Consider the following 12,486-nt stretch of genomic DNA (forward strand, 5'->3'; position numbering starts at 1 on the left):
TGGTCGATAAGTCCTATAGTCTTAAACCTTTGTCCATAAAAATTCACGTTTTCGTTTTTGTCTAGAAATACGCTATTGACTTTGATTAGGCCTTGTGGACAAATGAGCAACAATAGTACTTTTCTGGTGTCTTTGGGAATGAACACAGTCTTAGGCCCAAGAAGTAAAAAATAAGGATCTCCCTGGTTCTTCCCTTTTGAGCACATAACAGAGTAACCTGGCCTTTTTAAATTAACAAAACTGACCCCCAAAAAAAAAGAAAAAATTGACGTTATATTCTTTTTCTTCTCATACATAATCCACCTATAGTACATGGACTACATGGTCATTCTCTACCATTCATAAGGGTGCATTTTGTTTGTAGAACAGAACATAAAACATTGACATAGAGAGTTAGAGACACTAAAAGTTTATATCTGTGAATTGTATTTGGCAATCATATACAGGATATCAAAATAAAAGTTTCGTATTATGTTTAGATTGACAAGAATAAACCTAAAATATAATGTAAAAGATGTTTTTATTCTTTTAAAGATTAAAAGGATCATACAATAAGAAGAAGATTTATCAACTGTCAATTAAGTTGTTAATATGATATCCACCATAAGTATATGTATGTGTTTATTTTGATGATGCTAGCAATTTTTTTTTCCTTTTTTGATGTTTATGATATGTTCAATGAACGTGTTTGTTACCTTGATGCTCACGTTCCATTTTGTGAGACTTTTGTGAGTTTGTTATTCGGGATAGCGTCATTTAAAGAATGAAGGTCGGCACGACGTTAAAAAAAAAAAAAAAAAAAAAGAAACAAAAAGAAAAAAGACACCTCTAAACAAGGAGAACACAATTGATGAATACCTCTTTTAGGTTTTGTTTTATACTCTCTTACTCCTTTAAAATCCAAAATATTAAAGATGTAATTAAAATGCAAACATGTTTCATGAAAAATAAGCCTTAGAAAACGTGAACATTGGGTTAGGAATGAAGGAACATTCTTTGAATAAGAAGTTTTTGAGTTAAACAAGGTCATGGAAAATGAACCCATGAAATATGATTGGGTTTTTTTTTTTACTGGGTTGAAAAAGTAGTGGTTGTCTTCACGGGGATGAATAGTTTCTCTTGCATATGAAGAGAGGCAGAGTTTTCGGAATTAGGGTTAAGTAATACCGAGAATAGAAAAGACAGTTATGGAATAATGAAAATGTAACTGGATAAAAGTGAAAAAATTTTTCTTAAAATTAAACTGTGTCTACGATAGTTGTCAGAATTGAATTGATGGTCGAATCGGTCAGATTATTAGATTACTAGATTACTAATTTAATCGATAAATTATTGATCAAACCAATTAATCCGGTATAATTAAATAATTATATAAAATTTAATTTTTTTATTATAAATACTTTTATTTTGTTTTTATAAAAATAATTATTATTTTTAAATTTTAATATTTTATTAATTAGTTTATATTTATTATATTATTATATTATTATATACTACAAATATTTATTAAAAAAATAATATTAATATATATTATTCATACTCTGACCCAAAACAAAGCTAGATCCAAAAGGAATAAAGCCCACCCAACAAGTGGCCTCATCTACTCCTACCCGACCTCATAGAAGTCGAACACAATGGAGGAAATTCAATTTTATTTATTTGAATAAGTAACTAACTCATAAGATATCTCATATCCATCTAGAAAAAAGATCTAAACAACTTTTCTAAAAAAGGGAAAACGGCTACCACCATCTAAGGTGAAACTATTCTAAAAGGTGGTTATCTTTTCTACTATAAATACAATGAGACCCTCAGGTATATTCAGGACCCAATCTACTGAAAACCTGCCTAAAGCCTTTGCTAACTTAAGTATCAGAGTCTCTTGCAGGTACCACCCCCACCTCCTCACAAATAACTCGGATGGCGGCACCTCGACACCAGCACAAGTCAGACTCTGCCTCATAAGGAGTTTGGACCTCACATTCAGGTTCAAATCACCGTTTCAGGTAACCCTCGGAACAAATATCATATAATCATGAAAAGAAAAAATAAATTGTGATTAATAATTTTTTATTTATCTTTTTAATTTGTATATATTTAATAAAATTTATAGTTAAATAAAATATAATTGATTTAAAAATGAGTGAGTTTAAAATTAAAATAAATTGAATATAAGTAAAATAAAAGATTGCTATATGTATTATATTTTGTATATATATTAATAAGAAACATTGTAGTTTGGCGGTATGAGCATTCGTATGCATCCTTGAGGTAAAAGTTTCAACCTCGTGTAATACATTTTGCGAAATTTTCAAAAATTACAAGTCTTGACATTTGGCAGCACTGGAGCATATAAAACACTTGCAGAATGCTGATGCGCCGTAAGTTCGCCTTCAACTGCGACCGAGCAGTTCGGTCAGACCAATCTTTATCAGATTTGACCGGTTCACTCTAGATTTGACCGATTCATGCCGATTTTTTACCTTAAACAGTTCTAACCTTAGATCAGGTCGATATAAAATTTGGTTCACCAGTTTTTCGGTCGAATCGATTGGTTGGTCCAATTTTAACAACTATGGTGTCTATCATGCAGAATCCATGTCTAAAAATATTTTTCTTGAAAAAGTAGTCATGAAAATAAGAAAAATTGTGCTAGAGATAATAAAAGTCTAGTGTCTATATCTCCATTTTCATACATATCTAGTGTCAACTTTACATAAAGTTAATTGCACCTGAGTTTCTACCTGAGAATAAATACAGTTAATATTTTCGCGGAGATAGAGTTAAGTCCATGGTCCTGAGATTGAAGAGTTGCACTCATTTAATCCTTAACTTTTCAGTTGCTACAATTTAGTTCCTCAAGTTTAAATAAGTGCATCAATGTAGTCTCAGATTCAAATAATTATTATATTAGTACATTTTTTTAAATTTGAAAGACCAAATTATAACAATTGAAAAGTTAAAGGCTAAATCAGTATAATTTACTAATTTCAAGGATCAAAGTAGGACTTAACTCGCAGAAATAGAATTATAACTTGGAGATGTTCCAAAAATAAGAAAATTAAGCAGTTGAATGACTTTCATAAAAAAATGTTCTTGCGCCAATAGCCTCAAGAATAGCAGCACAAAATCCTAATTTAATTTTTCCCAAATCAAATACTCGCTCAAATTTTTATTTTCTTTTAATTTTATTTTTTTCTTAAATATTCATAACTTTTATTTTGATAAAAAAAATTCATATTTATCGTATATGGTTATAAAATTTACTATTACTAGACTATTCAAAATAAAGTCAAATTGTGCTAAACTCTTTGTATGTCAGTCATGGATTGGTGCACGAAGTGCAGTCATTGTAGCTACCAAATTTTAAAGGGTCCATCTAGTGTAAAGATACATCTTCATACAGATTTACAGATTTTTGTCTTTATTGAATCTGCTGTGGACATGTGTTGTTTCTGTATGACTGAAAGTAGGTAGCTCTCAGGAAGCTGGGGAGGCTCATTGGAGGGCTGTGTGAGCCACTGGAAAGCGCGATTCAGAATGGGGTTCTCGTTGTAGAGGGTCCCGTTAGTGCCGTTGTTGGTCCTTCAGGTTTGTTCCCAAAAAGAGTGGGTGTAACCCAGGTATTATGTTTCTGTGGGTTAGTCTTCTCCTTTCATCCAAAAAAACCCTATCAGCGTTCACCTAGATAGCCACTGCGGGTCTCGTGACTCTCACTGTCTCTGGCGCTTGGCTTCTGCGTCTGTTCTGGCTACTCCCTCTGGGTCAACGACCTCTCCATAGACGCCATTCTCCAGAGCATGTGTCATAGCCAGGCAGCGGTGGTGCTCACAAATGCCATGCTGGTCAGGTGCGCTTGTCCTGTAGTCAGTGTTGTTGCTCGTCCTCCGCCGTGCTTGTCAGTCAAAGGTAAGAGTTGCTCTGCCCAGTGAATGATCATCTTTAAGTGCCAGTCTCGAAAGGTGTTCAGGTTAGGTCGAGTATGATTATTGTGTTTGAAACTTGTATTGTGAATTTCTAGATTCTGGTATTGGCTTCGAGGTGGAAATTTGAAATGCCGCTGACGTTGTGGATAAAGGATTAGGAATCCATGGTTTGAGCCCGGTTGGAGCTTGTGTAGTTGGTAAAAGACTAAGTTAAATTAGATCAGTGTTCGCATTCGACGAACTCCTGTATGAACAAATTGGTAGATTCTTTAGACATGTTTTAGTTAAAAGTTAGTAAGTTCAATATATTGTGGGTTTGGAAAATTTTTAATGCAATGGGTACTACTAGAAATCTAGGCAAGATAATGTATACATGGGTGTTAAGAGGTCACTTCATGTTACCGCCCCATAGGTAATTGTCATGTTTTAATAAGAACTTTGATGGCTCAAATTTCCTCCATGGTGATTTTGTTAAACTGCTATTTGGATGTACCCTTAATGTAAAGAAGTTTGTTTTTTCAAAATGGAATGTCGTTTCCTTGTTTGCGTCTAAATATGGGTGCTATTGTGAAATTAAGGACTTGTAGCACTCTACTAAGCAAGGGCACCTTCATAGAGACTAGATACATAGACATGGTAATTTAAATGTTTCGTTTCGTAGCGGGAAAGCAACGAGTATATCATGAAAAGAAGGTTGTAACTGAATTCTAATTAGATTTTGATATGTTTTTGATATTATAAGACCCGTTGTTGTTTTTTGGTTTTTTAATTCCTAGCGATAAAATTTAGAAAGGGTTTTTATTCTTTTGGCTACAATTCTGCTGGGAACTTATTGAACTTATGGTGCTATGTAGGTTCTTAATTGTTTGTTTTTGAGTTATTTAAGATGCGCTAAAGTTGGTGAGCTATGTTTAGACACTTACAATGCAGTGGTTTTGCCTTATTTGTGGTGTAAGATATAGTCCCTTTTTGATAGCTGTGGTTGATGTTTTAACTGTGTCAACGGCGTGGTTATGAGCATCATTTGTCTGTTTTATATGTGATCAGGCTAGAAGGTTGCCCACTTGTTGCCAATGGATTTCAGGCGTTCGTTTAACAATGAGGGTGAAGACTCGATTAGGAGTACCTCCGATGATAGTTGCGGACATTATTGTGCGAGTGATGATGAATACAACGACGATGAATACCTCGAGTGCAATGAGGGACGCGAAAGCAAGGAAAAAGGTGTAGGGGTTGCCGTTGATTGTAATGGGTCGGGTGATGCAGATGATGCGGCAGAGGGTGGTCTCTGTCGGCCAGTCGGTGCGAATGACTTCTTGGGAAAAGAGTTTGCGACAGAGGATGATGCTTATGCTGCCTACAAGGAATTTGCTAAATTAAGAGGTTTTGGAGTTCGGAAGGGAGATGTAGCTCGTGTGAATGTGGTGTTGATTAGGAGAGATTTTTTTTGCCATCGACAAGGTAGAAGACATCGTAAGCACTCTGACTGTCCTGAGCGAGTAAGGGAGGAGAGGTTGGAGAGTTGCACGAACTGTAAGGCAAAGATGAAGATTTACTATGATATACAAGATAATGTGTGGAGGGTCAAGACCATCGTGGACGAACACAACCACGAACTTGCCCCAACAGTGTTCGCACGTCTCTTTCCTAGTCATCGGAAGATGAGTGACGGTGACAAGGCACAGGTGGCATGCTCCAGTTTACAAAACAGGATCTGTATAATTATGTGCACGGGCAAAAGATTGCGTGAATATACAATGGCGACGTCGCGGCGACTATCAGTTACTTGGAGGAAAAGGCAAATGCTGACATGAGGACGGTGGCCCAATACACACAGACCCTAGACAATTGTTTGGGTAGCCTAATTTGGGCTGACGGTGAGATGATGTCGGATTATCAGCTATTTGGTGATGTCTTGGCTTTTGATTCGACGTACCGATCTAACAAGTACAAAAAACCATCGGTGGTTTTCTCCGGGTCCAATCACCACAAACAGACATCAATATTTAGGTTCGCATTGCTGGATGATGAAGAGGTCCACACTTATAGGTGGGTGTTGTTGAACCTGCTCGATGTTATGGGGCAAAAGAAGTCGTTTGTAGTGGTGATCGACGGGGACAAGGCAATGCGCACTGCAATTGCAGAGGTGATGCCGACGGCGACACATAGACTTTGTGGTTGGCACTTGAGAAGAATTGCATCCAACGGGTGAAAGAAGCAAAATTTTGCAAGGTGTTTAGGAAAGCCATTTATGCAAACTTTGAAATCAGTGACTTTGAGGAGTACTAGAAGGCTTCCGTTGAGTCGCTTGGCCTACATGATAACAATTGGGTTAAGTCGACGTATGAATCTAGAGAAAGTTGGGCAATGGCGTACCTTAGGGAAACCTTTTGTGCCGGGATACAGGACGACTTCAAGATGTGAAAGGGATCAATGCTTTCATTAAGGGCTTCTTTAAATCAATTGATAGCATTTTGGAACTTGTGCATAGTTTAGATCGGGTTGTGAAGGACTATCGGAACAATGAAGTAACAGCCCAATTCTACTCCACGTACTATAGTCCGTTGCTGACCACTGGCCTTGATTCAATCGAGCGGTTTGCATCGAAGGTGTATACAAGAGCAGTGTTTAGAGAAGTGAAAAAACAAATTAAGGCTGTGGCTACTTTATTGTTTTAGGGCAAGGACAGCATTAGCACGACAACTGCGTACACATTCTCGTGAATGGAAAAACCTAATAGAACGCACAAGGTATTGTTTGATCCAGACGAGGGAAAAATAGAGTGTGCGTGTTCGATGTGGAACAGTGAGGGGATTCCCTGTAGTCATATCGACCGTGCGATGAAGTACGAGGGTTTGGAAGAAATACCGCCTGGTTTTATTTTGAAAAGATGGTGCAAGAATGCAAAGGATTGTAGATCGACACCCGTTGATAGTAAAGACGGCCTTGAAGGCCGTTTGCTTCTATATGCTGCCCTATGTGGGGCAATGAGTTTAGTTGCACAACTTGGGACTGCAGATGTTGCCGAGTTTGTTGTGGCTAGGGATGGGATTGCCAGTCTCACCGAAGCGCTTCAGCGGAGATTCTTTGAGAGGGTTGGGAGCAAACTTGGTCTATCGCCGTTGTCCGGGATCAAGGACCCCGTTGTATCAAAGACAAAGGGGGCACCGAGGAAGGAAAAGGAGTCCGAACCAATTAGTCAGGGTGAGAAGGTGCCAAAGAGAGGACGTTGTACCAACTGTGGGGTTGTTGCTCACACGAAGAGAACTTGCACGTGGCACCGAGAAGAGGGTGTTGCAGGGACTGATGGTGCAGGCGGTCTAAGTTACATGGAGCATGGTTCTCATGATGTAGCTGCCCCTTCCGCAACGCCACAGACCCGTCATTGTCACACAAACGAGGTAAGAAAGTGGTTTCATGTAGATTCGAAACAAGAGGGTAATGTTGTTTGATTAATTGCCGGAATGTGACGCCTGAAAACAAAGGATTCATTGCACAGATAAAAATAATATTTGATACGATATGGCTATGTCAATTGGAGGAGTATAAATGTCGGATATAAAGAGTTCTGACTTTTCAACTACCTTAAAATGTTAGGTGATTTTGGTAGAAAAGAATTCAACATAGTTGGTATAGTTTTTGCATAGTATTGCTGCTTTTCGTTCTTTGAGTCCCGTGTTACCTCTTGCTGACCTTAGCATACCGTTTGTAATTCATACACTAGCTATTTTTGCATTACAATATTTGAGTCGTGTTGATTTGTAGATTCTGTAATGTTACAGTTAGGTAGATAAAACAATTGTTACTGTGCAAAAAATCGTCTCTGTATGTATGCATAAGCCTCTCGAGATTAAGCTACCTTGAGTGTGCACTTTATAGTCGGCAGTAACCAAAATAGCAGGTTACATAGGATGTTTCTTGATGCTTATATAACATGACACGAATCGTTGAAAATATTAAATGCAGTGTTAAAACAATTACTTGGGAGTACATAACATGACCCAAAATTCTTGAGAATTGATCATGTATGTGAAAATGTTATGCTTGATTAGGAGGGAATGCAATCGGAGAGCAGCAACCCTGGTGACACTCCTCTAGTGCGTGCAGATGGGACGACTTCGTCTATCACTCACGGGTGTAGCAGTCCATTTTCCCGCAACCCCATCGGTGTTGGGGGTGGGGGCGCTAACTTCTTCCTCGGCGGGCAACATATAGAGCAATTTTATACCACTCAAAGTTGCTCATAGGTCAGTTGTCTGTACAGGCTGCTAGCCCCAGTTTAGGGAACCCCAATGCATGGAAAAATGAGGATTTGTTTGAGAGGTGGCTGACACAGGTACAGTTCGGAGAACCCGGTTAGGATACTGCTTATTATGTGCTTTTATTCTCCTGTCTTGCGGTATTAATTGTTTGATAGAATACTTTTTGTGGCCTTACACAGAATGTTGTTGGTAAAATGGCCGGCAATAGAAAACCTGGAAGTTTCCCCAAGTAATGAGACAGGCGATTGCTACCAGTGAAGCACCCATTTGAATGTCACTGTTTGTTGGGAGCCAACCACCCCCAGGAACAAGTTGTATTTTATTGCTTTTCATATTATTTTACAGGAGCAATATTAGTTTTGTGCATGTGTGAGGTAATCATGTCAAGTCTATGTCTTGTGTTATGTATACTCTGGTCAAACTTCTTCTTCCTTTGTGAGTTAGGTAAATGTTTATGCAAACTAAAGAAATATAACAGGTGTGTATTTGATTGGTGACATGTAAATAGGTATCACAGACAAAACATGTGTTAGTAGTTTAATTGAAAGAATTTCTCGTTCTTTTACTTTCATTTTTCCAAGTGATTTAGTGGTGTTTCCTATGCATAGGAACCAGAGGACCATGTGTGTCGGCCCAACATTTAGTGAGGTTAGTCCGCAAAATTAAAAGAAAGTGAAAAATGAATGTCGATCATGACCAAAGAAGAAAGAAGAAATAATTCACTTGAATTGGAAGGAAAATGTGGAATTGGGGATAGTTATGAATGAAATAGGGTTTCAATGTGTCGCGCTCCTAGCACAACTAATGTTTCTTGGAAGGTGGTTGTTGGTGTTTCTTTCTTCAACGTGGGTGTATCTGGCCCAAGGCCAAAATATGTTACACTGACAATTGATAACTCATGATGCTGCTAACATGTGTTGCGTTCAGAATTGGAAAAAAAATTAATTTTGATTGCCTTTTAATGTGCAAGGTTCATGAAAATGAACTTTTCAGGCGCGGATCATTTTCATGCAAACTCTTGTTTCTCAGTTGCAATTAAAGCAGTCACTTTGGTATACAATACACTAGTGCATACAATCCCAAAAATTTGAAGTCTGTGTAGCACAGTTTCAGTCAACGCGCTTCATGCAGACACCGAATGGGCAACAAGTTTAGGATATATACAAAATAACAAGACGGCGTTAGTTATCTTTCACACTGTACAATGCAAAAGAACCTCAAGAATTAATCTCAAGTTTATCGTAAAACATTCAGGGCTCGAGCAAAAAATTAAGGACCCTGATTGACGCCTGAGCAAAAGTATTAACCACTGGTAGAGTCCAACGACAATGTTTACATGGCTAGGTTGACTTTCTCTCCCAGCGTGCAAATGCCTTTGCGACTACCTCCTGTGCAATTTCGTTGTGTGACTTCAGCACTAAATCCACAGCTAACCGCATCCGCGTTGCACTATTCACATGCTGGAACAAACGGAGAAACAAGCAGGCCAACATTATTACCAACAAGAAACACTCTACTACAAGCATACACGCAAGGAACTATAAAAACGATTCAGTTAACCACACGGCTCAGCATACCTATACTCCATAATCTTTTCATAAGTGCTCTCAAATAATCCATTGGACCACCCATACGCCGCAGTCCATGCTGGTTAGGCACACTGTTAAAGTTCAGAATTTTGGCATTAATGGAATCAACTTTGCAATAAATGACAGGAATCAATATAAGAGACATTATTATTGATGCAACAAAATGAGAGATCACTTTCACGTTGAATTTCACATTCATTCAGAGTAATATGCATTCTCAAGAATGCTCCTCAGTCCTCATCATTGAGAGGAATGATTTTTTCACACTAATCTATATTCTTTAGAGTCCCCATCGTGTGGTGATGAAATTCGCACGTTCTCTTGAAATCACCTTGTAAATTCTAAAAGCATCATGGTCATGAGATGGCAATTCATCATGCTTGATAACGTATAGCTACTTAGCGAGTTAGTTATACACTGTAGCAAATAAAATATGAATGCAGCAATGGTAATCTAAACAAAATCTATTGTTTTAATACACACGTAGAACATATGATTAAAAATGAAAAGTTTAAACTTATATCTGCTAAGTTAACTATTACACGGTGCAGACACAGTTGTGAATGACATGCAAAAGCATCTAAGTAAAAATTGCTACTGCGTAAACATTCAGGCGAGTAAAGAAACAACTTAGGTGGGTGATTCATGATTATGAATTTGAAACTTTAGGCTTGATAATGCTAATTATCCTTTACTGACTTTATTCGAGATTTAAAAACAAGAGAACAGTTTGTAAAGTTTAAAAATTTACACCATTTTCCTATTTGCTTATTATCATATTATTTTCGATCAATCCGAAATTGCATAGCTATGGAAAATAAGATGTAACTTTTCTCACGTGCGAATAATCACTTGGGTAAACCAAATTGATGCAAACTTTGTCACATTTTGTTATAGTCTTTAGTTTTTCCATTATAGGATGGGAACATGTACATGAGATGCTACTAGGATCGCATGAGATATGAAATGCAATGTACTTACGAGTTCCTCTCTTGTTGAGGCACCTCCGGTTCTTCGAATTCAAATGCGGAAAACTTAGGACACAGCACCCCCTCGCCCGATAGCCACAACTTTTCTAACGTCAGTCCCTCGAGATACAGTGCCTACAAAACATGAGTATATTGCACAATCATATTCGTATTATTGAAACATCATGTTGTCCAGATATGACAGTTTCACAATGAAATCGTTGCTTACCACTCGCATCATCCCTGTTTTCCTTGCATCGGCTTAATGCGGGTCCCAAAGTGAGTCGAGATAGATTAACTTTATCTGCGGCACATCAATAATCCTTAGGTACCAATGCCGGTCACACCACATCGGCTAATAAATCTAAACATACCCCGCATCCCACAATAGCCAATCATGAAACTTATCCATCCAAGTGATCAACGTAAAAGAAACGAGAGCTGTGTACGTACCCTCGTCACACGATCCACCTTGCTCCGTATGTACTTATTAGTATGGATGTCATGTTGCCGGACGTCACGGAATGACCGTCGATTGCAGCTTGCTAACAGTTACATATACGCACATCGTTAGAGGATTTGGTCGTCCACAGGCAGGGTCAAATCCCTAAAAAAATTAACGACACAAAACCTGTACTATTCGTTTACTTGACCGAAAACTAATGAACAGAGCACTAAAATCATGAAAGTTAGCCTTCAGAATACACAAGTGGAATCATTATTCTTCATAACTCCTAAGCTAACGTACAAAGAGCATATATCATATGCATTTATCGGGAAACAAGAGTCACTTCTTAATACTCATGCTGCATACAGATCGATAATTTGCTCTAACACTAACTTGCTAATTTATATAGTAGTGTTATCTATTTCGAGTATGAAAATTTTTTTGTCATGGGTTTGCAAAAAAATCTCTGCATTCTGTAAGTAAATCAAAGGTAATTAAACAGCTCAAAATTTGGGTAACTAATAGAGCAAGTGCTGAACATCACGTTATTCATTTTTGGTACAGAGTAAAGTGGCTGGTCTTACCATAAAACTTGTTGGTAGGAACCAACGTTGTCGCTTGGAGGGAGTAGTCAGCATGCGAACCACAACATTAAGGACTTGCATTATTCCACCCACAGAAAACCTCGTCAGTAGGATTTACAAAGCTAACAAAGTCAGGTTGGCATTCGTTAGAATGATTTGTGTAGTTAGTAATGTTTACTCACATCATTGACAACCTCACATTTTGGAACCAAGGTAAGAAGCGCTCCCCTACTAGAGATACAGTCACCGACGTCGATAAGAATTTCACTGTCGTCACATTAAGGTATATAACAATCGATTAGGATGACCATCATAAAGGGGTGTGACAAGGGGAAAGTGAGGGTTTGCATCGGGAGGATGACCATCCTATATATATGCGGTGACAAATTTTTAATGTTAATACTTTCTACATATCTTAAGTATGTTAACAAAATTTTAATAGCTTAATTAATACATCGAAAAGCATGTTAATTAAGAAGTATTTTTTTTTGTTATTTCAATATTTTCACAATGTTACGTTTAATGTTTAGTACTAGTGCCTTGTCTAACATTTCGTAACTATCACATTATATATTATTGATGAATAAAAAATTACATCTCAATATATAATTGTGTGGTAGATAAAGTAATTATTATGCGTAACACTAAAACTAAATTAAATAAAATAATAAAAATAAAAAATGATATATATATATATACCTTTTTTACC

At 37.4% G+C, this 12,486-nt stretch overlaps 1 protein-coding gene across 1 annotated transcript; it reads left to right on the forward strand.

Annotated features, from left to right (window-relative positions):
• The first annotated feature begins 4,999 nt into the window (after positions 1-4,999).
• LOC107460651 (putative protein FAR1-RELATED SEQUENCE 10) lies at positions 5,000-5,740 on the forward strand. The gene has a single exon (XM_016079040.1). The coding sequence runs from the start codon at positions 5,000-5,002 to the stop codon at positions 5,738-5,740; it is 741 nt and encodes a 246-aa protein (XP_015934526.1).
• The last annotated feature ends 6,746 nt before the right edge of the window (positions 5,741-12,486 follow it).

This window comes from Arachis duranensis, chromosome 8, assembly GCF_000817695.3.
Source record: "Arachis duranensis cultivar V14167 chromosome 8, aradu.V14167.gnm2.J7QH, whole genome shotgun sequence".
NCBI lineage: Eukaryota > Viridiplantae > Streptophyta > Magnoliopsida > Fabales > Fabaceae > Arachis > Arachis duranensis.

Coding starts and splice junctions, on each gene's coding strand:
- LOC107460651 (XM_016079040.1), top strand. CDS start 5,000: ATGGATTTCAGGCGTTCGTTTAACAATGAGGGTGAAGACTCGATTAGG.